The sequence below is a fragment of the Monodelphis domestica genome, chromosome 1, assembly GCF_027887165.1.
Source record: "Monodelphis domestica isolate mMonDom1 chromosome 1, mMonDom1.pri, whole genome shotgun sequence".
Taxonomy (NCBI): Eukaryota; Metazoa; Chordata; class Mammalia; order Didelphimorphia; family Didelphidae; genus Monodelphis; species Monodelphis domestica.
In genome coordinates, this window is record NC_077227.1 from 134,456,603 (window position 1) to 134,484,421 (window position 27,819).

The 27,819-nt window shown below is 38.9% G+C and overlaps 1 protein-coding gene and 1 long non-coding RNA gene across 3 annotated transcripts in view; one reads left to right on the forward strand and one right to left on the reverse strand.

Moving 5' to 3' along the window:
- RGMA (repulsive guidance molecule BMP co-receptor a) overlaps positions 1–23,812 on the reverse strand; it is a 49,405-nt gene extending 25,593 nt beyond the window's left edge. The window contains exons 1-2 of one of the 2 annotated variants that reach the window (XM_007479405.3): positions 23,115–23,812; positions 4,902–5,029 (exon numbers count right to left, since the gene is read on the reverse strand). In XM_007479405.3, the coding sequence (XP_007479467.1) occupies positions 4,902–5,029; positions 23,115–23,128 (142 nt within the window). In that variant the 5' untranslated portion in view covers positions 23,129–23,812. Of the gene's footprint in view, positions 1–4,901; positions 5,030–5,303; positions 5,507–23,114 lie in introns of those variants that run through there. The other variant, XM_007479406.3, reaches the window with a different exon arrangement.
- Positions 22,167–27,819, forward strand: part of LOC103098065 (uncharacterized) — a 40,665-nt gene continuing 35,012 nt past the window's right edge. The window contains exons 1-2 of the long non-coding RNA XR_001626213.2: positions 22,167–22,974; positions 27,255–27,331. This is a non-coding gene — a long non-coding RNA (uncharacterized LOC103098065). The remainder of the gene's footprint in view (positions 22,975–27,254; positions 27,332–27,819) is intronic.

Below are 27,819 nucleotides of genomic sequence, written 5' to 3' on the forward strand. Positions count from 1 at the left end.
AGGCTATCTATGCAGGAGTTGAGGCTTCAGCTAGGTTTTAAAGGAAGAATACAATTTGGATAAAGAGAAAATCATGCATTTCAGATGGGGGAATGACACGAACAGAGGTAGAAATAAATTCGTTGAGACTGAGAACATTCAGACTTTTGCAAGATGCTTGTTGATAATCGGTTCCTTTTTAGACCTGTTGAGTTTCTACCTTCTGTTAGAATGCTAACCCCATCTGAGACGCTCACACTCATTTACTGATAACTTCTCTGCTTCAATATCTGTCACGCTTTCCCAGACACCATTTAACTATGTTTCTACGTTTGTGCCCACACATATATTTCAACTCAAAACGACCCTCACAATTAGAGATTATCATATCCTCAGTCAAACTTTTCTGCCTGAGCATTCATTATTAAGACCTGAATTATGGCAAAGGGCTGCCTGCAGAAATTCGTCACTATGCCCCCTGCAAGCAGATGTAGCTGGCAATAGTGTACAAAGCAGTACTGTGGATATGCTTCAGGGAGTGGCTGTTGCATAGGAAATAGGTTTATTCTTTTGCTGTATTTTGAACATCTGGTTTTGCAAATGGACATAATTTAATTCTACCCCTTTGCTATATAAACAAACTCCTCCTGGGGCAGGAGTGATTTGGTAAGCAGGTTTATTGGAGTACACAGTCATCTTTAGGTAGCAGCACTCTTCTAGGACCTCAGAGTCGTGCCTGGTGTGATGCCCCGTCCTACGCCCCTCTGATAAATAAGTGGTTACCCAGCCTCCACCTGGCGAGCTCCAGTGACTTGGAAAGACTTACCTCCCAAGGCTGTTCCATTTCATATCTAGACAGCTCTAATTATAAAGGCTGTCATTCTCCATAATGAGCCCAGGTCAGCCTCCCTTTAACTTTTACCCCATCGGTCCTAGTTCTACCTACTGGAGCTAATCAGAACAAGTCTAGTGGTGAAACTATAGAAAAGCTATGCTTCAGTGTGCCTCAGCTTCTTCATGAAGAACTCGTATTTTAAAGCACTTGGAGCTGAAAGACGAGGGGGAAATGATCACCCTAGCAATACAACGTAAAGAATTAAACATGGATACGGGATTAGACCCTCTGCCAACGTTTGACAGATTCTGGTTCTAAACCTCTGTTATTTAATGTAATGATACTTATTTATTTTTATTTATTTTATTTATATTTATATATTTATGATATTTATTTATTTATTTTATACCTTCTCTATTAAAATCAATACTGTGCATTGGTTCCAAGGCAGAAGAGTGGTAATGGCTAGGCAATGGGGGTTAAGTGACTTGCCCAGGGTCACACAGCTGGGAAACCTGAGGCCAGATTTGAACCCAAGACCTCCCGTCTCTAGGGCTGGCTCTCAACTCACTGAGATACCCAGCTGCCCCATAATGTAATGATATTTAAAAACAAACAAACAACTGTAGGATAGTGATAGGACCTGTGATTTAACTGGTATAGGGACCCCCCTCCCCCATACAGTCCTCCTTCAGCCAGGATAAGTCAGCATCATGTGTGCTATTTGTTGTCTTGGAGAGTGGTCTGAAGCCTGGAGAGTTTAAGTGACTGGCCCAGGATCATCCAACCTGTAGGAGTCTTAAACCCAGGTCTTCCCGGCATTAAGGCTATCTTCTAAGCTACTATATTGTACTGCTTCTCAAGATTAAAATATGAGAATTTGTTATTAAGAACATTTGGAGCTTAATGAAAGAAGCAGACACTGGTACTGGATATGGCTAATATTATATTAACTGTCCTAGTGTGGGTGGAAGCAAAGACAACTTTAAGCACCCTCCTGTGTCCAATTTAATTTGTACTCCTATGAGTCTAATCCTTGTATCCATACAGTTTTGTTAAAGCATTCAAACATACTCTTTTAGCCCTTGGCTACATCCATCTGCATTTACACCCAAGAGTGCCAGTGTCCTTTCTTCCTTAGGGTAACCATAATAGTAGGGCAGAAAATGCACCTATGTGGAGGACTGGGTGGCTTGTACTTTTTTTCACAGGGCCTTAATGAAACCAAGTCTTTCAAATCCTTGCTCTTCTCCCCTCAGGCTTCAAACTCCTGACCTGTAGCCTTCCTGACACAATTCCAAACCCTGCCCTCCTCTAAGCCAACTAGGTAGAACAATGCCAAGAATAAGAAACTTTGTCTTTTTTGTGCCGGATATTAGCCGCCCTACTCCTCTCATTAAATAAACAGGTCTTTTGACCAAGGTCTCCATAGATACTGAAACTCAGAGCCCCCAGGTCATTTGGTCTTAGATTTCTGCAGCTCAGTCATCAGTAATGTGAACATCTTTGGCTTTACACAGTTGTGAAAGACCTCAAATAAGAAAAAACAAACTACAGGAAGGCAACAGAAGAGCTATCTTTAACATTTGCCAGATTTTAGTTATTAATCTTAGAACATTAAAGAAATGGTATGCTTTAGATCAATGATCAAATCAATTTAAAAATTAGAAATTTCTCAATTACCTTCTGCTAGCATAAAAAGAAAACCCCACTGACTCTTCACTCGATTGTATTAGTAATTGTCACCACAACTAAGAAACATTTTGCCACCTTTTCCTATCTCAAATTGACCAGCAACTTATTAAGTGCTGTCACTTTAAGAGTTTGGAAGGTGTTGTTTTAACAGCCTCTAAGCCCCCCTTCTCAATTTCAGCTTAGAGCTGAGATCACATCCCCCACTGCAGCTAAGAGACAAAAGCCATTTATCAACCTATCTGATAAACTTCCAATGGGCTGGATCTTTATCGAGACTAAACTGCCTAGATGCATGTGAACTACAAACTTCTGCTTCTGAGAAAGGAGCACTTAAAAAAAAAAAAAGAGCTGAAAGTTTTTCTCATCTCTTGGCAGGGAATTGGATGTCTTCTTTAAGCAAACTCTGGGGTGTGGGTCAGGGAAACTGCTCTCTGAAAAGGAGGACCATCCAGATCCTTGAACAGGACATTGCTTTTTAGGCATCAAGGAATTGGCAGGGCAGGGGCAGAAGCTACTTTGGGGCATTGCCTTTCAAAGTTGGGTCCATACTGGGGCATCCAGCCCATCTCTAAAGCTAAGCTTTCTAAAATTAGTCTGGCTTTAGGAAATAAGTTGAAACTCCATCTCAAGTCTTGTGCCACCTCTAAGGGGAGCACATCTGTTATATGAGCTAAAGGAGAAGGAAGAGAATTGGGGTGGGGTGGAGTGGGGTGTACTGATTACACTCCCATCTCCCCAACCCCCACTTGAGATGAAGCACATGGAGTGTGCAATACTGTGACCAGTTAGCTACAAAGAGTCTGGATTTCCCAGTTTTGCTAGTTCCTTGAAACATATTTGGCTGATGAGGAAAAAAACAAAACAAAACAAAAAACCAAGAGCCTAATATCAAGTTCTTTCTTGTACAGTATTTAACTCTGATCTTGAAGCAGAGAGGCAGCAAAAAGCAGTTATGCTGCTTAGAAATGCATCTGACCTCAAAAGCTCTTAAGAAAACTTTTTTTGTGGGGGTGGAAAGGGAGGTAAAGAAACAAGGACTAACCATCACAATGAAGCTCCACAGCCCCTATATTTGGATGCCAGTGCTTTCTGTTTGTATTTTTAGCAAGAGAGAAATGGGCATTAAAAAGTTTAGTTGGAGTGCTTAAACAACATGTGGCAAAAATGAAATAAAGTTTTATGAAACATTAAAAAGAAAACAGACGATGGGATTTAAGTTTCGTGCTTTTTTTTTTTCCTCAAAGGAAAAAAAAAGCGGTAAAGAAACCGGAGAGTTTTGGAAGGAACAAATCCCTCTCTGTGGAGTAGGTCTCCCTTCCCCCAACAAAAACAAGAGCTCAGGGCTCGGAGGAATTTGAAGGCAGGGATCTGCCAAAAACATTGTGAAAAACTATGGGGGATTCATTGGAAACAGATGGGCTTTTTCAGCTTTAATTCTGAAATTCTCTCCCTTTCTGACACAATAAAAACAAACAGGGGCAACTTAAATGTTATCAAACAAAAAGATTAGCCTGTTTTTTAGCTGGGTCTGTAACCTCCCTGAATGGGCAAGTGTGTGTGTGAGGAGAGAACGGTAAGGGCACCGAGGTGTGTGGTTTGAAGGAGAATACTGGGGGTACTGGGAAGAACACGGGGAAGAAAAAAACCTAAGGTGTCTACTATAGACCTTTGCTTATTTCCGAGAGGGCTCGAAGACCTAGGGTAGCGGTATCCCCCGAGTTTTCTGAGTTGAAGGATGAATACCCCATAGTTAACTAAGGCATACATGAAATCTCCACACCATCCCAACCAAAGTCTCTTAGCAGAAACGAATTAGGAAAACAAAGAGTTAATCAGTATATGCCTCCCCCTTTATATGGGTCTTTTTAAAGTTTTAGTTTCTAGAGTGACTACTACGATTCTCCTCCCACCCCCGAAAAGGGAGGTGAGGGCTGCCAAACCACAACCTCGATTTCAAAATTAAGAAAGAAAACATTTAGAGTGTCTATTTTCTTATTTCTTTCACAAACCCCAATTTCTCAAACACCACCCCAAGCTTCTTAGTCTTCTCCATGCATTGGTCTCAGGAAGGGAGAGTTGTTTTTCTACGACTCAGAATAGCAGGACTATGCCGCCTTCCCATACCTTGCTTTCTCCCGGTCCATAAGAGGATCATCTATTTCCTTCTCTGAATGACTAATGCCTAAGTACAGTAGGGAAAGATACGCCGGAGAGAACCAGAGAGAGACAAAGAATAAGGGGAGAAGAAAAACAAACTGTTGAGAGTGTTTAGAAAGCTTAAGTTCCACCAACTAACTAGTTTTTAAACATGTGGCAAACTGTTAAGGTGGGCCGAGGAAACGGGTTCAGAACTGTCTCGGTTAAATATCCAAGCAAAAGGGCTCTTCCTTACCTGCAGGGAAGATGCAGAGAAAGACAGCGAGGGTCTGCAAGAATCCCAGGGCTGTAGGTGCTGCCCCTCTCCCCATACCCATCCATCCAGCTCGGTCTTTTACCACTATCCTCTCCCTGGAAGAAGAGCTTTTGTAAAAAAAAAAAAAAGAAGAAAAGGAAAAAAAGGAAAAGGAAAAATAAATCACTCAGCAGAAAAAGCCAAGACTTGCTCCTCCACCAGGAGCAGCAAGCCAAGGAGGCTCCAGTCCACCTCAGCCAGTACTGAAAGATTGGAGATTTTCTCCCTTCTTCCCTCCTCCTCCTTCCCTCACCCCTCCTCCCTCCACCCTTTTCCTCCACTACCTCCTTCCCCTCCCCCTTTCGCCCCCCGCCCCCCTCCTTCCCAAACAGCCCAAACCACCATCAATCATTTCGATTCCCTTTCAATGTCTACAGGGCTCTTCCTTTCCCCAAGCCTCCACCCCTCAGGAGCTGGTGCCCCGCCTCCTAGCACTCCTGTTACACAGCTCAGAAGCAGCACTACAGGCTGCAGGGTGGGAGGCTGGAAGGGGGCGGAGGAAGGAATTCATCTCGTGTTCTACCGTAACATGAAAGAGGGAGTGAGGAGAGGTCTGACTTACACTAGAGGCGCAGCCCGCCCCAGCACCCCGGCTTTTCTTCAACTTCCCCCCTCCATTCTCTCCTCATTTTCTAGGCTCCCCTCAAGAAAGCATAAGGGCACCGAATCCGCTGGAAAGAGCCCGATCTCCATCTACTCTGACAAGTGAAACGAACCTCAAAGATATTCCTAAAACGACGGATTCTCCAGGAGTAACTTGTGGATCAACTCACAACTACAGCCTTTCCCCTGCCCCCACCCACCCCCGAAAACCTGAGCTGGGTGACCTGGCAACTTCTAACCTCGCTGTCAAGAACCTCGCATCTTACTGATTATGTCACTGCTGGTGGGCAGAGTCAAATCCAGTTCAGTAACCTCGGCTTGTGATACTATGCAGGAACGACAACGCCAAGATTGCTTTGTGTAGAAAACAACTGTCTAGATAGAGCATCCATAAAACAACAGAGATGGAAACAAAGATGAACAGCCAATAACGTGCCACCGCTACTATACTTGAAACAGCCAAAATGCCAATCGCTCAAACTGGGCAGCTTAAAATTTAAAACAAAACCAGAAAAATCAACTAAGAAACCAAAAGGAATCTTTCTATGACTAGGGAAGGCATGAGTTATGGATAACAAGGCAACCCTTGTTGTCTGTGGAATCAATTAATTTGATTTCCCTGAACCTCATTTTCCTCATCTGTAAAATGGAGATAATACACATCCTACCTTTCAGGATTAACTGAGAATCAAATGAAACAGTGTATGTAAAGCCAGGCATCTTATAAGTGAAGGTTATTAGTAATATTTTTATTCTTTGAGAATCTTTTCTTAATGGTTTCCAATGTCAATGGTAGGTTTGCTGCTAAGATCATTAAGTCTTTTATCCATTTGCACAATACTAAAAGTACATACGTAAATATGTAGAGAGCATAAACAAAGTATATGTCCACATATACTTTATACACAAACTACATGTAAATGCATATGTATATATAATTTTTTTTTCAAATATTCTTCAGGGCAAAGAAGCACGAAGAAAAAGAAGACAAGTGACCTTTGGATAAAGTGATTGCTATTTTTTCCAACCCCACTCGCCTCCTTCATATCTTTATCTTCAAGTCTATTCATATCTGCTCATTCAAAAAATTATTCTGCAATATACAGTAAATCACAAAACTGATTGTATACAGAAACTCCATTGTTAGGAACTACATCCTAAGAAAAAATGACCTATTTGTTTAAAATTATTTACAGATGCTCTATTTATAACATCAAAATTCTAAAAGTCACCTTATGTATACAACTAAAGAATGCAGGAGTAAATTATGGTAAATTTCCAAAATGACAAAAATGAAGCATAAAAGAAAATGTGGGAAGATCTATCAGAATTGTACAAATATTCACCCAGGTAGAATATAAGCATCTTGAGACCAGGGGATTGATTAAAAAAAAAAATTCAGCACCTAGTCTAGTACACTCCTTGCATGCAGCAGGTGCTTAATAAATGTTTGTTGATTAGAATAGGCTATATATACACACACACACACACACACATATATATATATATATATAAATAAACCCTTACACACACACACAAACACACACACACACACACACACACACACACACACACACACACACACACACACACACACACCCTTACCTTCTGTCTTGGAGTCAATACTGTGTATTGGCTCCAAGGCAGAAGAGTGGTAAGGGCTAGGCAATGGGGGTCAAGTGACTTGCCCAGGGTCACACAGCCGGGAAGTGTCTGAGGACAGATTTTAACCCAGGACCTCCCAGTCTCTAGGCCTGACTCTCAATCCACTGAGCTACCCAGCTGGCCCTAGGCTATATTTTTTAAAGAAAAATAAATTAAAAAAAGGCTAAATTAGTAGAACTTCAGATAGACCTATATAAGAGATGCAGAGCAAAAGCATTTTTTTTTGCTTCTTTGTAGTTTGTTACTTTATTTGACTCTACTCTGCTAAAAACTGAAGGGTTTTAATGTAATATTTCATTCCTTGGTTTATTTTTGTATTTTATTTTTTCTTATAAGCATTAGATTTTAAAAATTTGTTTAAAATTTTATTTTTAAAACTTGTGTTTTGGCCCAGTTTAAATGTTTCTCTATCAAAATCACTGGCCTCATCTGATGAAGGCCACACAGGATGAAATGCTATTTTAATTTTTTGGCTGCTGTTAATATTTGGGACTGAAGGGGAAGAAATTTGCTGTCTGGAAGTAAGGGAAGGCAGTTCTGCTTATGAAGCTGGTTTCCAGCTGGTTTGATTCAGAAGCAGAGAGGCAGAGAGCTTTTGAACCTGCATTTTGTAAAACAGGTAAAGAAAGTAACATTTAGTTCAGCCTCTGTATTTGGAAAACTGGAGATGTGTTTTGCTAGGTCTGAAATATCACTGGTCAAACTGTTCAAATTTCTAACCTGGCTAGAGGGGGAGGCTCTAAATGCGGTTTCCATTGTGTTCCAGTAAACCTTTCATGACAGAAACTGACAGGCTCTAATGGTAGCCCCAAAGTTGTGGAGCCCAGTTGTACAAATATGATGTATTTTAGTTATGGGTTTGAGAAAGGCTGTAGTTTTTACAAGTGAAAAGAACCCTGATAAAGCCAGATTTGGATGACTATTTTTAAATTTAGCAACTGTTGCTTGAGAATCAAAATCACTGGTTTTTCAGAATTATTCATGAATATCCAAGCAAACTGTGGCATATTTAGCCAAATCTAAGTCCAGTTTGCTTAATAGCACTCTAGTGACCACTCCCTCTCCCAAAGTTTAATCAATTAACACCACTTGCTTGGTGTGATATTTCTTTAACACGCTAATTCTAACCTTTCTGTTAATGGGAGGGGATTGATTCATTAGCATTAATGGAAGACAACACAGATACATTGTTGTCCCATCCCCCAGCTCTACCTCTCAAGACCACTACACCTCCTAGAATGACCCACATCTAGCTAGCTTTTTCTTCATCTGCAAAAATAGATTCATATAAGGGATTCAGCAGCAGCACAGAGTACAACTGGGGAAAGGGAAGCAAGCAGATGTGGAGGCTTCTAGGATCTCCCTGGCTCTTGCCTGGGGAGCACTGAGATTTTTGTGGGAGTCTTTATTCTTGTGGTATCTTTACATCTGAAATATTTTTCTCTACTAACTTCAAAGGGGAAATTTGTATCTACAAAACTATTTCTAAATAACCAGAATTATTTCAGTTCAACACACTCCATAGGAACTAAACCTCAGAGACTTGGGCCTCAACCACTCTCAGGATCTTTCATTCTTCCTCAATCACATTTATGGCTTTGGGTTTCCCAAATTCCAGTGTCCACCCCAGGGAGAATAAAGCCTTAAATGAAAAAAAAAAGTATATAAAGCACTTAGCAAACTTCAAAGTTATAGAAATGTTGGCTATTACTGTTATTATTACCTCAGAGACCTTTCCTTATTTTCTCACTCATGTTTTAGATAATTCTGGAGGGACCAACCATTTTACAGATGAGAAAACTGGAGCCTGGATCTTGCCCAGGTTCATGTAGCTAGTAAATAGAGGAGGCTGGACTGAAAGCTAGGCTATCTATCTGACTATGAGTTCAGTGCTCTGATTCTGGGATATACTTGACTTTTGGAAGCCCACCCTGAGATTGCTGCCTGGCTTCTACTACCCATTCTAAACTTTAAAAGAGAAAGGTCTTATGTTGATATAAAATTCTTCTAGCTGTGAACTACTTTACTATGGCTCTTGCTTCCTCTTCCAGTATCACCTAGATTGTAAACTCCATGAAAATAGGAACAATGTCTGAATTGTCTTTGTATCACATGCAGCTAGTGTAATACTTTGCAAATCCCCCTCCCCCCAGGTTTGAGTGAGGTCCAGATCTGTGTTTTCATTGGTTTAAGGCAAGGGTGAGCAAATTACACCCAAGGACCAAAACCAGACCACCTGTACACCCTTGAGCTATGAATGTTTTTTTTTAATTTTAAATAAAATTGTACTTTTATTTAAAATGTAAAAAAAAAAATTTTAGCTCTGAGCCTGTACAAATCAGGCAATGGGCTATAGTTACCCCAGAAGGCTGTTTTTCGATGATTCTTAAGAGTTTAAGGAACTTTTGGTGAGGAAACTCAATTCAAACCAGCAACTGCTCTGCAATTAATGGTACATAGCCAGGGGATACCAGAGGCTAGTCTTGAAATGGAAGTTTTCTTAATTGAGACAGGCTTTTTATTCACCAAACTCTACCTCTCACACATAACAGGGTTTTAATAATGATTGCTGAATGAATACCCTTGGCTTAAATGTCTGTTTCTGTTCTGCCTGCTCTATACCTGGCTCTATCACCTTGGTTTTTCTCCTGACCATAAGTACTAAACCCCTTCTCAGACTCAGATAGATAAATGCTATCTTGGAACAGGATAGTCTACACACTTTCCCAGCAGCCACTCTCTTGTTCTGGCCTTTGCCCACTTGTCAACTTTCAACCCCTGCACTCTGGGCAAGAGGCTCCCAACACTCCATCTATAGGCTAGTTTTGTATACCTGGGTGTAGAAAATTCAGTCCCAAAGAAGTTCAGGATGGGTTATGATTAATCTGAAGAATATCTTCTTCACATTAAAAAAGCCAGTTTGTTGAGTAAACTTTTCACTAATGTACTAAATGGCCTTTAGTGTGGAACTTTGTAACTTAAAAATATAAATATATTATATTCCTGATTTCCTCTCTGTCTATGCAGAAGTTCCTAACTTGGGGTCTGCAAATATAAAAAAGCAAATAACTTTTGCTAAGAGCATTTCAGTATCATTGGCTTCCTTTTGAATCTTATGTAACTTATTTCATATATTTAAAAAAACACTTTCTCAATAGGCTCATTAGATTTCCAAATATGTCCATTACATACAAAAAAGATTAGGAACCCTTGGTCTAGTTTATTAAAAAATCAAACAAAACAATTCCTTTAAAAAATCTAGTAGGCATTTCCCTCAAAAGTATGATTACTTAATTATTCAAGGATTAGGATCAATTTATTACAAATAACATGGCTAGAAAATTGGTCTGTAGTTCTCAGGGTCCCTTTGGAGGGTGTTTTCCTTAAGTGAACAGAAGCCACAATAGCAATTTGCCAGATTTTTGGCACAGACCCCATTTGTAAGAAGTTACATGTTTTCGCATCAGTTCCACAATTTCACCCTTCATTCTTTCAAAACATAAAGTAGTCTTAGGGATTTACTTTTGATTAGTTTGTCATTGAAGTGTAAGGCATCCACAGCCCTGCTTCCATCATTTTCTGGTTTTGTGGCACACATTCTTCCTGGTGTAATACTGGGTTTCTGATCATGTTAACTAGACTGCACAACAAGCTTCAATCACTCACTCCTCCTTGTCTCTAGAATAAAATATGAATGTCTCTATTTGGCATTTAAAATCCTTCACACACTAGCTCCAACCTACTTTTCCAGACCAATTAAAACATTATTTACTCTCATGCACTCTACCTCCTGCCAAAATGGCTGGTGTTCTACCTCGCATTCTCTACCTCTGTGCCTTTGCATGAGCTATTCCTTATACCTGGAACGCTCTCTCCTTCCTCCCTTTATCTCTTGGAAGTCCAGCTCCTATCAAGGCTAAGGCTCAAATGCTACTTCTTGGAAAAGCTCTTTTTCTGATTCTCTTACCTGTTAGTCTACACTCTGAAAATACTTTGTAAACAGTTTGTATATATCTTAGATTTACTTATTTGGGAACCTTTTGCATCTCTTCAGAACAATGTTAGCTCTTGAGGACAGGAACTGTCTTACATTCATATTTGTATCCTCAATACCTAGTTTAGCACTAGGTACATAAGCAGGGATTCAATAAAGTGTCCATGTGATATAGATTATGATTACTATATAGACAGACAATAAAAAATAGCATAGAATCTATGTAAAAAAGACTTGCAAAATATGTCAGTGTATCAAGGGGGTCAAAAATCTTTTTTCATTATAAGAAACTCTCCACCAATACTATTTCAACATTACTCTCTCCCTCACCATTGAACATATTTTTAAAATTCAGACTAGATAGTGCCTTGCCACCATTCACAACCCTTAGTAACCCCAATCACCCACCTTTTCCATTCCTGCTCTCCAACTGCCAAGGGCTGTGGGAGGAAGTAATGAAACCATGGTGACTAGGTTCACAACAAATTTATACTTTCTGGCCTCATCTGAGTTCTCTACCGCTATGGAAAGGAAATCCTTTGATTCTTCTTCTATGTACTCTCTATCATAGATTGCCATTGTGACTTTTCTAAACCTTCTCCATCATGCATTCTACTTACTGAAAAGGTAAAGATAATGATAAGCCTTTAGATGATGAAGTAGTCACCATTGCAAAATGTATTTCCTCCTCCTAAGCCTTTGATCTCATCCTTTCTTGTGCTCTCAACAACTATGCTCCATCAACTATTTCCTCTCTCTTTAATCTGTACCATTCACTCTTTCCTTGATGCTTACAAATATCTACCCTAAAATTTCCTTCACCCTAATATGCTATCAAGCTACTGTTCTGAGGTCCCTCTCTCTGACCCTTCACTTTCAGTCATAGAAGTACAACCTATATAAGGGATACTTTCATCAGCTCAATTGTCAACTCTGCAATTTTGCTTCCACCCCACCACTGAAAGTGCTCTTTCAGTCACTGATTGTCTCCTTATTGCTAATTTTTTTTATTGCTAAATAAGGTATCTTAAAAAAAAACCCAACAAAGCCTCTTCATACTCTTAACTCTTTGTAGCTTTTATATTATTGGCTATTCTTCTCTCTCCCTTCTAAATACTCATACATATCTTGACCTCTATGATATTTCGCTCTCACTGAAACACGATTTCAGAGTTGCACGTGGCCCTTTGCTCATCTAATCCAGACTATACCTGAAAAAATATCCCCTCCACAACATATTCGACAAGTGGTTATCTAGCCTTTGAAGTCCAGGAGAAAGAAAACTCAGTGCCTCCCATTTTATTTTGATGGTGCTCTAAAGGGAAAAAAAGTGTTTTCCTTATATTATGCCTGAATTTGCCTCTGTAACTTCCATTCATTGCTCTTAGATCTGCCTTCTGAAGACAAACAGAGTAAGTTCATCCCTCTATGTCTCTCATGGCTCATTTCTCTTTACTTTATTGGCTTCTATTCCTCCTCCCTAAATGAGGGTGTTTCCTCTACTTTCTCTTTATTCTCTAGTTCAGAAAGCTTTTCCCCTCCAATGGCGTCAACTATCAACCCTATGGTGAGATAGTGCTTATGTTTGTTGAATTGAATTAGAAAGATTAATTTGGCAGCTGTATGGATACAATGTACAGGACAAACCTATAGTGAGAAGAGAGTAGTGATAGGGCAATAAATGGTACACTTTGTAACACTCTGTAAATTCAGTAGTAACTACCACAGAGAGTAACCAGAAGTTAACTTTTAAAAGATTAAAAAAAAGTCTAAGGTCAATTTAGATATCTTAGTGGTACTGGACAGATCAGATGTTCCGACATACTGAGAGTATGGCCCTTCCACACAACAAGCATGATAAGCTTAATGAAGGTCCAATAATATTAATTTTAGACACTTCTCTATTCCAGATGTCTACATTATAGTAACGCAGTGTCTTCTTAAAAAAAAGAAAAATAATAAATTGGAAGGCCCTCAAAGTTTGTCATATTGCTTCCAGTATGTACCAGTTAGATTCTTCTTGGGGGCAGGAACCATTTCTTAGCCTTCTTTTGTATCCTGCATGGTTACAATTCTGGGACAGAGCACATTTTAAGCATGTAATAAATATGTGGTGATTGATTGGCTGAGATAAAGGTTTCAAAGATGTGATCGCCAGTATGGTGTAACATATAAAACACTGAATTATGATTCAGGAGACTGGGGTCTAGTTCTAGCTCTGCTACTAAGTAGGTGACTCTGCAAGTCACTACTTTCCTGGACCTAAAATGTCACATCTGAAAAACAATGGAGTGGGTTAGATTAGATGACCTCAAAGTTCTCTTCCAGTTCTATGATTCAATGGCTCCCCTGAAATATCTTTTGCTCAGTGATTAATTGGTTTGTGACACTCATTTTCTTCTTCAACTTACTCAATTCTTAAGGTAAGACAAGGCATAACTATCTATAGGGGTACATATAGTTTCATTTGCAAACTTTCTGGATTTCCTCATGGAGAAAAATGTTGCAGTGTAAATATAAGCCATCATTTTAAGATTGAGAGTTCATATATTGGATGATAAATGTGAACTTTCTGTATAATTGGTTTAGGGATTGTACCTACCATGCCATTGGCATAGGTAACTACATATGGGAAAACTCTCATTTCCAATGCTTGTTACTATTTTCTCTACCAATTTTATAGTCTTAAAGAGCTATTTAGAGATAGAGAAATAAATGACTTATCTTGGCTCACAAAACTAATACATGCTGGGGGAGGACTTGAATTCTGGTTTTCTTTATTCCAAGGCCTATTCTCTAGCTACTATGCCACAATAACTGTATTCTAATAATGCCATGGTTTATATGAAACCACACCATCAAACTCCTAAGCACTAAAAATATCTTTAACGTTATCACATTCAGCATCGTATACCTTTTAACACTTATAGAGACAACATGGATTTCCATTTATGCCTTTGAGGATGATGGATATACAGTATTTACCTAGTATCATTCCGATATGTTCTTGTGATTATAACTATCTCTGAACTGTTTATCTACTCATGACAATTGTTTTAAATGACAGTGAGTTTATGTGTGTCTAACTAGAAGAGTGCTGGAGTATTTGGATTAGTGAACAATGTTAGTGCCAAACTTGAATACCATAGATGTTTAGCAAGAAGTATAGCCATGTTATTCATCACATTCAGAATTGTTTAGAATGGCTAATGCAGAGCTAAAATACAGAAGATTCCCTAGTTGGCTGAGGGGTGAGAGAGGAAGGGGAAGAAGAGGATATAGCCAATCCAGAAGGAAGAGGAAATATCTATCTCCTTGTAGACAAAATGCTATTCAACTAACACAGAACTGACTAACAGGGTAGATACATTTATTTGCTCAAGTCAGTACAAGCCAGTAGGAATTGGTGAAATTCTTGGGGAAAAAAATTAGCATCTGTAATGAATTGCAACTATTCAATTCCACAAGTACATGCAAGACATTTGCTAGACCAGGACTGGGAAAACAAAGATAAAAATCAATAGTTCTTTCCTTTAAGGGTCTCTTACCCTAAGAAAAAGAAAAGTCCATAGTTACAGAAAAAGTAATTTGAAGAATAAAAAAGTGCTACTGAGAATTTAGCATTCAGCAAATTTCAAAGTTCCATAGTGGATGAATCAAACCTTCTTTATATCTTGGATTCAGACTGCTATTCAAATTATGCCTGCCATTTTACAGTAAGTTATGGTGCAACCCTCATTATGATGGTGCTATTTATAGAAGTGAAACTGCAGAAGATTTAATGAAAATTTTTAAGGCAGGTAAGTGGATAGAATGTTGAACCTGAAGTCATAAAGCCTTGAATTCCAATCTAGTTTCACACATTAACTATGTGGCTCTGGGAAAGTCACTTAATCTTTGCCTGTCTGAGTTTCCTCTCTTATAAAATAGGGATTATAATAACACCTACCTAATGGGATTTTTGTGAGGGTCAAAGACAAATTTGTAAAGCATTGAGAATAGTGCCTGGCACATAGTAGGCACATCGTAAAAAAATGTGGTTTTCTTCTTTCCTTTTTTTTTCTTTTTTCACTTGCCCAAGGACTTTGCTTCCTTCTTCCCTCCCAAACACCCTCCCCTACAAAAACAGAAACATTTTGGATGATGCAATTCTTTGAAATAACAAGCATGTTTAGGTACTATATATTCTCCCAGTTGTGCTATATGGCTATAAATTGAGGAATGTTCTAGACAAAGAAGAATCACAATGGAAAGTGACCCCCAAGGGCAAGAGAAAAATTCACAATGGGTGAGACTATGCTCCAACATTTTACTAATAATAGTTTACCTGAGATAAGTTGTGAAAGACATCATCAAGGCTATGTATGACAAAAAAAGGGTGTAAGGTGTTCATGTATTAAGAATGAAGAATAAAGGATGGATAGTCTTATTACAATAGCGTATAAAATACTAAAATAACTAAAGGAAGGCACCTAATATTTTAGGTATATACTCTAAGGTGAATTAAAAAAAAAGATTTAGACAAGACACATAGAATGAGAGGAAACTGATATAACATGTCCAACAAAGTACCAATAAATGTTCTTGCCATTCTTGGGGCTTTACTTCTAGAAAATTATTTTTAAGAGCTAAATAAATGCTTGCTGGCTGACTGGTTGTATCAGATCCTAGATTAAGAACATAGAAAAGCATCCCTGAAGAAATCTGTAATCACTTCCGAGTTTGGCCTAACCCTTGCTATCCATACAGGTTAAATCAAATGGGTAAAGAATGTCTATTGCCCAAATTATGACATTGTTTGGACAACCTATAAAGCTTGGCACTGCAGGAATGGAGGAGTTCCAATCTGTATCACTCTAAGAAACTTTTGAATTCGTCAAATTACAAATCCTTTTGAGTTATCTGAGTAGTAACAATTTCAGATTATTATTATTATTATTACTATTCCAGTAGTCTGGGGACAAACACATAGTATCTACCTTTGCCACAAAGGTCAGTTCTATTTCTGCCACCAGGACACTGTCCATTTTCACAAGAGAAACAACAGTTTTGTGTCATCTTTGCTTGTGGAATTCTTCTTTCTCCTATTTAAGTTGCAGGTGGTAGACACCTTCCTATCTTGTTATCTTGGTATGAAAGGACTGGAAATTGAGTGTTTCTGAAAAGAAGCATTCACTTATTCCACTAGAAATTAGCATGTACTTCCTCCCTTGCTCAAAATACTCAGGACAAAAAAAATGAGAAAAGTTTAAAGGCTTCAGAGGTGAAAGGAAGGTGACACTTCTTTTTTTCTGGCCCTCTGACCTTGAGCTTCATAGGATCATAAGAGCTAGAAGCATCCTTAGAGATGATCTAGTCCAACTCTCATTTAAAGATGATGAAATTGAGGGCTGGGGGGAATGGGAAGAAGTGATTTGTTTAATGCCATCTGGCTAGCAGAGCCTTTATTTGAACTCATATCCTCTGACTCCAAATGTTTATATTCATATATTCATGTAAATATTAATATTTTCAAGAGGAAAGAGCAGCTAAAAGAATGTTTCCTTATTGAACAGTGTCTATCAAAGTTTGGATTAATTGTCTTATTAGTATATTTACAAGGTAAGCACTCAATGTTTTTCAATTGGAATATTCTCTTGAAATATACTTTAATAATGTGTGAAAATTCTCACTGAATTTTTACTAATTTCACAGGATAATGGATTTAGAGTGGTTATATCACCTCTTTAATTTTAACAACACATTGAGAGACTCCCTGGACTAGAAAGGAACTTAAGAGTTAGTTTTCTGTTACTGGGTATTATCATTAAATTTTTCCTTGTTTTCTTTCTATTTTTTTTCTCCCTCGGTAACACCAAATTTTCAGATATGGAGCATTCCCAAACTATAAGTTATTTTGAAGAGGAGGGAAGATACATAATGTTTTAGTACTGTGGAAAGAAGTATATGTTCCAAATGCTGATAGGATGAACAAACATCTTTGAATGTAAGATAGTTCTATCTTGTAAAAGCAATTTATTCCTCTGGATTGCTACTGTCAATAACTAAAATGCATGCTTGCAGGAAGTCTTAAAATTATTAGGACCATCATAGCATTTGCCCTGTAGACATTCTTTGAACGAACCTTTTTTGGTCTTAGAATACGAACAGGTAATGGAATTTGTACAGTGAAGAATCAATGAGGCACTGTGTCTTGAGGTAGTTATAGATGGATAGACAAATGGGCATGGAGAAAAGAATCATAAACTTTGTTAATAGCAGAATCAGTCCTCCACCCCCCCCCCCCAACAGAAGCAATGAAAAGGAAATGCACACTGTAGAATAGAATGTTGTTCTACAGGGGATTGTGTTGACAATTAAAAAAACATGAAAGCACCATGGATAATCATAATGAATCACATATTATTGTAATAGGATGTGTATTCTAGGGACTTTGCTTCTTAATGACATCATCAGGTTGGATTGCCATGGGAACTGGTAGGTGATCCTTCACTAGAGTTCTTCAGCCAAAGGGAAAATGACTGCTGGAGGGGATATAAAAGCAAGCATTCCTTGCCAAATATGGGTTGATATTAGGGTTATGCAGGAGCTAGTTCTAGCTCTATGTGGAGCCCATCATTGAATTTTCACTGTGAGCATTTATATCTCTGGAAGCAGCAATCTACAAATCAGAGCTTGAGGTATTGTTTTTATTGATTATTGCGACTTAGAAGGTGGTAAAAGTGCAAAATTAAAGGAATGTGTACATATTTTTTATTTTCTTAAGTCCTTACCTTCCGTTTCATAATCAACACTGTGTATTGATTCCAAGGCATAAGAGCAGGAAAGGCTAGGCAATGGAGGTTGAGTGACTGTCCAGGGTCATACAGCTAAGAAGTGTCTGAAAGCCAGCTTTGAACCCAGGACTCCCTCAATCCACTGAGCCACTTAGTTGCCTGAGACATTTTTGTTTTTTGAGAGCCAGGTTGTTAAACATTTCCCAGAACATACCTGTAATACTCATAAACATTACTTGAACTCAACTGAAGTGCAGTAGAAAGCTATCATCAATGTGGAGGTTGACTGTAGACTAATGATAATTGCCATTTATAAAGCCTTTTAAAATTTGCAAAATGCTTTACATTCATTATCACATTTGGATCTTACACCACCCCTGATCTAAATGTTCTCTGATATCTCTTGAAATCCTGAGATTCAATGATTCTATGCACACTTTCTAAAAACAAAGTATAGATGGACAAAACCATTGATAAATCAGGTGAAGGTTACTCTCTTATATTGATAGGTATTATCTAACTTCAAGAAAATAAGGATACAAAGAATATAATAGTGTCACAAACCCTATAGGAATAAACAAGAAATGTCTTTTGAGAGTTCTCTAAAAAATTGCTTCAAGAATTAAGGATATTAAGGAAGTATAAAGAACTTTATCTTGATGAGGATGTAGTATGGGCTTAATAACAAAATTCTGAAAAGTCTAAAGCCAATTATTTAGCCCTTGAGTGTGAATCACTGTGTATTAGAGCAGGAAGATTTTCTTATTAAGAGGCTATTCATCACAGTGTGGTAGAGGGAAAAAAAAGTAGACAAAGAATCAAGGGATGCTTGATTTTCATTTCAGCTTTATCACTATCTCTGCTCAGCACATAGTAAGTACTTAATGAATGATTGATGACTGACTTGAGCAGGATAATTAATTTAATTGGGCCTCAGTTTACTTATCACTAAAATAAGATGCTGAGCTAGATTATCTGTAAGGTCCATCTCATCTCTAAAGTTCAATGATTCTAAGTGATTTGTCCAAGGTCACACAGCTGGGTAATACTAGAGCTGGGGCTAAAACCCAATCCCTTACCTCATGCTTCCATAATAAGATTTTACTTTCCCCACTCCAGGCATTCCTTACCCAAATGGTTCTGATAAAGTTGAAACCATTTCTGAAAACAAGAACTATTTGTAATTATTGAAAAAGTAAAAGGCTTTTAGTTTTTTAAAACCATATTATAATTGCATAACACTATTAGCCAATTTTTGCCACTGCATTTAACTAGCAGACAAAACAAAGTAGACATTTGGAGGATTAAGCTGGAGAGTCACTATTAAATACTGGACACTAGAGAAGACTTGTCAGGGTTTATGCCAAGTATATCCCACCTGAAATGGAGTGGCAGGATCTTTTCAGTCTCTCCTAATTCAAATTTCTCCATTTCCTGCAGCTTTTCACAAAAATTAATTTAATGTCTGAAGGCAATAAATTAACTTGAGCTAGATGCTGTATGATTTAGATTGTAAACTATCTCTAGCATTTTGTGCTGTGCTTGGCATAGAGTGGGCACTTAATAAATAATTATTGTCTGATGATAATATAAGCATATACATTTATTGGGGAGGAAATCTTTAATTTCTAGAAAGCAATGAAGGTAAAAAAGAAGTTGCATCAGAAGAAGCAGAAAAGGTGATAGTGATAGCTCAGAAAAAAATTGATTCAATTAAGTTCTACATGACAAATCAATCACTATAAGTTTTATTTTTCTCCTATCTCAGCTCCCTTTCTAATAAGAACTGATTTCTATGTCTGCTTCTCACTAGAAAATACCAAGTCCTAAAACATAACCACTCCTTTTGGTTTTCCATAATGGCTATGGCTTCCATTCTCAAGGATTTGTCTGCTTCTTAGAAAGTGGCAAAAACTATATTACATTCAATCAAACAAATGTTGATTAAGTATTTACTTTGAACTAAGTAAGGCTCTAAGGATTGTATTTAATCTAATAGGAAGGTGCTTATTTTAACTTCAGACAGGAACTTTCAACTCCATTTACCACAAAATTAAAAACATTTAAAAGTAAAGACAATTATAGTTTATTATAAGTATACTTTTAAGTTTGATAAATTCAAGAAAATCTAATAATCAAAATAAGTTATGTACATTGTTATGCTCCCAAGCTAGCAAAAGTTTTAGATTTGTATTGAATGCTTTAAAAAGTATTATACATTTTTCAATTTTTCTAACATTTCTTTTGTTTTGTGATCTAGAATTCTTTTATTTTAAGAATTATCTCTGTTCTCTCACACCTGTTTTAACAGGTTCTAATCTACTAATTTAGTGGAAGTTTTTCCTGAAGAGGAAAAGTCAGGGATAAATGACTAGCCTTTTAAAAGTCATATTAGTTTGGCCTCTGCCATCTCATCTGTACAGATCATCTTGGGTAGTGTGGTATTTAATTCTTCTTGGATCTGGAGGAAAATGTCCTACTGTTCTTTTTGGCACTTCCTTGCTATAGGGTGGAAAGCTGAAACTGATCTCTTCAAACTGTCAAAATAAGAGAAAGGTGGATCTGATCTAAATAACTTAATGTGCAAAGGGAGGTATAAAAGTTTAGAGGTCCTCTTCAGGTACAATTACATTTAGAAAAAGATATGACCACACTTTTTTATCTTTTTTTTTTGGCTGGGATATTTATTGTAAGTTAAATTCTATTATAAATTACTTCAGACAATAAATCCTTCAAAATCTCACTAAACTGGTAAAAATGATTCTTTTGTATGTGTTTTCATGTTATTGTTTTTTATTCTTTTTCTATATTTTCATTTAACCCTGTCCTGTCTATCCTGTTAGATTGTTAGTCTTAAGAGTAGGACTCATGTCTAAAGTGAAGCCCTTAATTGGGGTGGGATTGGGAGAATGTGTTAGGTTCTATTCATGACTGACTCTGACATGCCTTTCCAAATAGGGGAGGGTCCAACTCAGTGTTAATATCATCTTGTTTGAAAAAGGAGGTTCAAATACAATGACAGGAGAATGTTTGATTAGGTCTAAATGTGTATCTACCAAACCAGAGCCTTTGTTCTCCTTTTCATCCTGCAAAATATTCCTCAATGCCATTTGAGTTTATATGCCTTATATATCTTACTACCCTGTGACAAATTCATTAAGTGCTTCTCTTTGTTTTGTTCTTTTTAAACCAAGTATGGAACTTAAACTTGATTTATTATTAAGCATGGAACCAATAGCAGAAAAAGTTCAAACAGTAGAACATTTCATTTGTTGTATATGCAAAGGATCTTACTTTGTCACTTTCAAAGCATTGTTTTCTTGCATAAAATGGCAAGAATTCCAATTGTTTTCCCTTACCAAGACCTACAAGTTGCTCAAGTCAGGTGAAGATTTCCAAAGGTAACCTGTCTGAAACTGAAACTGAAAATTTACTACAAGTTAAAAGCATCAAGTTCAGATTTTGGAAGCCTCCTAGCAGATCAGCAGGAAGAAAGTTGCTTTTATGATTGCGAATAATTAATCCCCCCCCCATCAGAAATTCAAATGATAGGGCCCTGAGTACTTGTGAACCCAGTCTATGCCTTGCAAGTATTGGACTTCTAAAGTACAATGATATTTAATATTCTTCGGTGGTTCTTGGTCCAAAGATGGCAGAATATCAGTTATTTGCTCAAATTACTTGAACTTTTCCGGTGAAATTCTCAAAACTGAAAACCACTATTTCTGGACCAGCCTATTTAGTTATTCCAACATAGTTTATATTCTCGGTTGTGTCTACTTTAATAAGGGCCAAGCGGTTTATTCAAAGGAATTTGTGTTCATTATTTCCGCTAGATGGAGCTGTTTTCCCTAACCCTTTCGAGAAATATTCAATTTATAAAATAAATGCACTCCAATGCCACCTTAAACCACACGACATAATAGCAGCTCACAAGCTCCCATTAAAATCTCAATTTGGGGAAAATTGATTCTACCTCTTAGCAAATGCAATGCAATTATTCCAACGCGCTACAATCAAGGATCATATCAAAGCATCTCCCAACTTTTGCCCAGTACCAGAAGTACACCTGTTCTCCCCAACCCCCATCTCGGCGCTAACATTGCTAACCAGGGAATTAGCAAATGAGGAGCTAGAAGTGCCCGGCCCTGCGATAGTCAGTAGCAGATGCCTTGACAGGCACGCTCCTATCCAGCCACAGAACTTGTTACAGTTTTGTGACAGCAAAGATTCCAGTTGGTACCTTCGGAGGAGACCAAAATCCCCCCTCCCCAACCAGGACAGGAAGGAAACCCGGGAAGAGGGTTACCCAGATGAACCCACTGACAGCCAGCTGGAGGGGATTCACCCACCCCCAACCCCCGCGTCCCAGCCCCAGGGCAAGCAACCTCTGGGGTATTTTGTAGCGAATGAATAGGATAAAAGCTCGTGGGGCTGAAAGTTTGGGGCTAGCTACGGACCCGCCAATTGGGTTTTCCTGCTGGGAGAATCAGGATCGCTGAGGCTTTCAAGGAGCTGACGGCTGCAAACGTGAGGTGTGCGGCTGCAGCCCCCACTGCAAAATCCGTAGTACACGAGACAAGAAAAGCATGGCACACATACGTACATGAACACATATACACGCCGCCGAGTAGAAGGAGAGAGAAAAACTACAATCCACCAATACGAATACAAGTGCTAAACCCAGGGTCTATTCCAATCGCGACGACTGCTAAAGGGAAATTCTTTTTTGCAGGGGTAGGGAGAACTCAGACCCACAAAAACTTTAATGCCAAGAACTGAAAAGCAAATCAGAGCAATAAAACACAAATCAAGGGAAATTTGAAAACAAAAACGAGTAGCGATGGGGTGCCGGGGCTGGGGGGGTGGGGTGGGGCAGAAGAGGAATGAACACTACGGGCGGCTCAGATAAGAATCCAAGTGTGAGACTACTACCGTCGGGGCTGTCTGTCAACAAACCCAGAGGGAGGTGAGGGTGAGTTGTCTCTCCCAAGGTGACCGATTTGGGGGGGAGGGTGGGGGTCTGGGCAGAGTGAGAAAGAACGAGTTCCCTCCTCCCCCATTCTCCTCACTCTCTTCTAGCCTCCCCGACGATCCCCGACTCTGCGTCCTTACCTTAACGGCTGCATGGGCCCCTCCGGCCCACGGGGGGGTGGCGGTGAGGAGGGGGTGAAAGGGGACTGATTCTTTGACCCGAAGGGACCGAGGGAGGGTCGGCCACCCCGGGGTGTAGTCCCCTTCACTCCTCTCCCCACTAAATAATCTGCGGCTGGGCTGGGAGCTCGATCCCCCCTCCCTCCCCTACTCCCAGCCCACCCACCCCTCTGTTTAGCTGCAGTTCGGGGAGCCCTGCATCCTTTCCCGCTGCATGTCTACGAGAGACTGGCGGAGGCAGGGACAGGGTGTGAAAGTAAAGTGATTTTTCCCCCCTCCCGAACTGATCAGCCTAGTCTGGAAGAGATAACTAGATAGACAGGCAGGCAGGGCTAGCCCCCTCCCTCTGCTAACCCTCCACGTGCTGGTGTGAGAAGGTTCGTTAACATGCAAAAGGAGGAAGGGGGAAGGGGTGAAGGGGTGGGGTGGGGGCGGGAGATTGAGAAGCTGCTCAGCTCCGGTCTACCGGGAGAGGAGTGGAAGTGAAAGAGGGTACCAGGGGGTGTAAATCCCTTCTCCCCTCCTATATTCAGCCACTCTCCCACACCAAAACACCGACCCAAGGAAGGAAGGAAGGAAGGGACACCTTAAGAAAAAGTGGGAAGGGGAGCAAGGTGAAGGGAGAGGGAAAGAGTGATAGTCTCCGAGCCCCCTCAGCAAATGTGCTCACTGGTTAGATCAGGATGAGTAGGGGAAGCTTCGATAGATGTTCTGCCTCTGACCGGCGGGGCAGAAAAGCTCCCTACAAGTTTTTGACTCTCCCATGGAAATATTTTTCCAGGATTTCCACCCTGAGCCCAACTATGGGGAACTTGCTGTGCATACGTCTTTAAGTGTATCAGAAGCCCAAGGTGCATTTAGGTCTTAGGGTCGGAGGATCTTAAACCGCACTGAATTAGAGACAATATTGTTGCTCCAGTGTACTTCCGTACGTGACAGGAGGGGTTTGTCTTTTTAAAAAACAGATTTACTAAGTGTACAGTATGTGTCTGTTCTGTGTAGACAATGCTGAGCATGGCTGACATCCTTTCACAGCTTTTAAACACTTCTGTAGAGGGGAGAAGGCAAGAAGACACCAGAAACTAACTACAGCCTGGAAATAGAAAATATCCCCGTTTTCTTTATTAGGGAAGTGAGAATAAAAAGGCATTCCAGCCAGCCACTGATTGTGTCCTCAGAGGACAAGGGAATGTGATGCAGCAAATGAAAAATTCCAGTTAACCTTGTGAATGGTCCATCTCATTCAGTTTCACCTCATATTCAAACAACTAATGAAACCTAAGGACCACACAATCAATACTTGCAGAGGTGGGGGGAGGGGAGGGAAGGATCCATTTCAGATCTGAAAATCAGGCCTAGGGGGAATTAAATTTTTGTTGTTGCTATTGGATCAGACCTGTGATTTCATCAATGTAGAACTTCCAATATGGAAATTCCTTCTTCCAAATGTAACAACTAATAACAATTATAATAATAAACAACTAGCATTTAAATAGCTCTTTAAAACTTGCAAAGCCCCCATATATGGTATTTCATTTGATCTTCACAGAAGCCTTATGAGTTCATTGCTTTTATTTTCCCCATTTTATAGACAAATAAACTGAGGCTAAAAGAGGGTGTGTTGTTTGCCCAAGGTAACACAGCTTGTAAATGTCTGCTGTGAAATACAGGTATGTCCAGACTGGTAGTTCAACACTTTAGCCTGTTACAAAGACAGAGAAAATTCATAATTTATACCCTCAGAGAGTTGCTTGGAACATCAGGTGTTAAATGACTTGTCCAAAGTCTTGTCAGTAGGTCTTCCTGATTCCAAGTCTAGCTCTCTATCCCCTAAGCTAGATTGCTTCTCTGAACTAAGATATGACAGGCACTTGCTTCTGTTCATTTTTGGACAGGATGTTGAACTTTGTTTTTATGGAAAATTAACTTTAATGGGATAAGTAAGCTGTAGATGTGAATATACAAAATGTTTAAATAGTATGTAAAATATACAAATTGAAGTGTAATTATATTTACAGTTTGATAAATGTGGCTTTATCTCAATTTTATGGGTCCCTCTTGACTATTCACCTTATTAGTAATTTATTTAAGATAGATGGCCTAGTGGAATTAGAAACACCAGACTCCAAAGACCTGTCTTAAAATTCTGTAATTTGTGTTGTGTCACAAGTATCACAGCCAAGTACTTTCTGAATTGTAAAAACATGGCAGTTTGTTCTATCTTCTTTCTCTTTTTTGACAAAATCTCCCCAGAATATTCAGTTTAACTGAGGCTCCATAGCCATTTCATCATAAAGTGAAGTCACTGAAAAATTCCCAACAAGATTTTCACCTGTGTTTTATATTTTAAGGAGGGTGTTCAGAAAGTCCTGAGGCCTCAGAGGCAGAGACTATAATTAATACAATCATCTTGCTGTGAAAACAGCCAGCAGGCATTTACCTTAGCCAATCTCTATTGTGTTCATTTGGTTTGCTTTTTGCTTTCCCTTGTTTTATTTTTAGTACAGAAGACAAAAAAATCGAATGTCACCCATGAACTACTTTATTAGGTTTGCATTGTGTCTGGAATTTATACATAGATAGGGCCTAGTTTGGTTTATTTTGTTCTAGAACTGTAATTTCATCTGTTAGGGAACTCCCAGGTGAGGAAATTCCTCCACCATTACAAATCAACGTCTATAATTTATAATTTGGGAGAGTTGGCTGGACATGTAGAGATTAAGTAATCTGTTCAAGGGAGTGTGTCAGAACCAGACTTTTAGATGGAAGTTAACAAGGGGGTAGGCATTAAGAGCTGACAGAAAGATGGAGGATAGAGTATAAAAGTGTCCTAAAATGATACAGGATCATAGAATGTCATAAGATTATATAGGATCATAGAATTAAAGCTGAAAAAGGAGCACAGAGACCACCTTGTCCAACACCTTCCTTATACTGGTGGGTGATCCTGGGTAAATCGATTAACTTCCCTAACCCTTAGTTTTTTCATCTACAATGTGAGGAGGGTTAGATTTGGATTGGGCAATTTATACTTGTGACTTTGTATCATATTTTCTACTCCATTCTTAACTGCCTAAGAATTACTATGTTAAAAGTGGGGTATTTAACTGGGAAGGTTAAATAATTTGTCCAAAGTCCTCCAAAAGGAAATGAATTCGTGTGTTTGTTTACTGCCAATATTCCTGAACTCTTTAAGCATATTAACAAGCTGAATTTGGGCCAACTGTTGAAAAGGAAGCCAAATAAGAAATGACTCTACTAATGGGTTAGTAATCACCAGACTTGAGTTGGACTTCATCAAAAGACTGACTTTTTCTTGGGTTTCAGTGGCACACACCAGAGGGGACATCAGGAGCCCAGAAAAGGGCCACTTTCTTTATCTCCGGCTATGTTCCCTGCCCCATGGTCTTTGGTTGTACTTCCAGGTTTTTACTAGATCTGTCCTGAGGAGTTAGGGTGCAGTTTCTGTCTCTAACTCAGCTGCAAGTGTACCTAGAGCCTGATTTTCATGGAGGAAGTGAGTCACCAAACCCCAGAATGGTTGGGTTGGAGTGACTCCTCAGGCACTTCACTTGATCACCAGATGCCTTAGAAGCAGCATCTTCACAGGGTGTGAGAGCTTCTCTTCTTCCTTCTTCGAGTTAGGAGCTTCACAGAGGACTATGAAACATCCACAACCATTTGTGCACTGTGACTTCTGGTACTGCATTGTACAGAGTATATTTGCTGGGGGATACTAATGCTAGATATAATAACAATAGCAAATATTTATAGTATTTTAAAGTTTATAATGTGCTGTAATTTTCTCTCTCCTTTGAGTCTTATGCCAACCCTTGGAACCAGGCACTGCAAATATTATTAAATCCATTTTAAAGCTGAAGAAATTGAGGTTTGGAAAGGTTAAGGGACTAGCTTATTGTCCTATAGCTTGTAAATTTCAGAGGCAGGATCTGAATACAGGACTTTCTCACTCCAAATCTGACATAGTCTATCCATTAGAGCAACATTGGCTCTAACTCTAGTCTAGTTCCTGTGGGATGTACTTAAAGAAAAAAGAAAATCACAGTTCTTAAAATTTTTTTTCCTTCCATATTTATATAGGTACAATTGAACTAAAATGGATAGTGGTAGCCTCAAAGAAGTCCTGGAGCCTGAGGGATTTGTGGAGAAGAGGAAAGGTACAGTCTTATCTTGCTAAGGGAGGGTTAAACAAATTTTGTTAAGCATATGAGCCTCAGGGGTTCCTCCCCACCTTTTTAGTACCAATTGGGAAATGGTATTTACTCCTCTCAATTTGCTTCACTAAATTATAGCCTAGAAACCTGGTTACAGGAGGGTGGGGCCCCCAAATTTTGGGTCATGACAATCCCTGCATTTACTGAATTATGGTATTAACATATACCCCTGGACATAAACAAATGAACTAACAATGTCTGTTGCTCATGGTAAGGCAAGAAAAAAATTAGCTGTTTCATTTTCATTAATTATATTTTTCTTTAGCCTCACATCCCCAAAACTAGTCTTTTTGTTAAATAATAAAAGACTATAAATGAAAACAAAACCCCTTAGATAAACTGGTAGACAGCAGTGTATCATTAAAGAGATATGTTTAGCTAATGAATGAATGATTTCCTTCCTCATGAATGTTTCAACAATTCAAAAAACA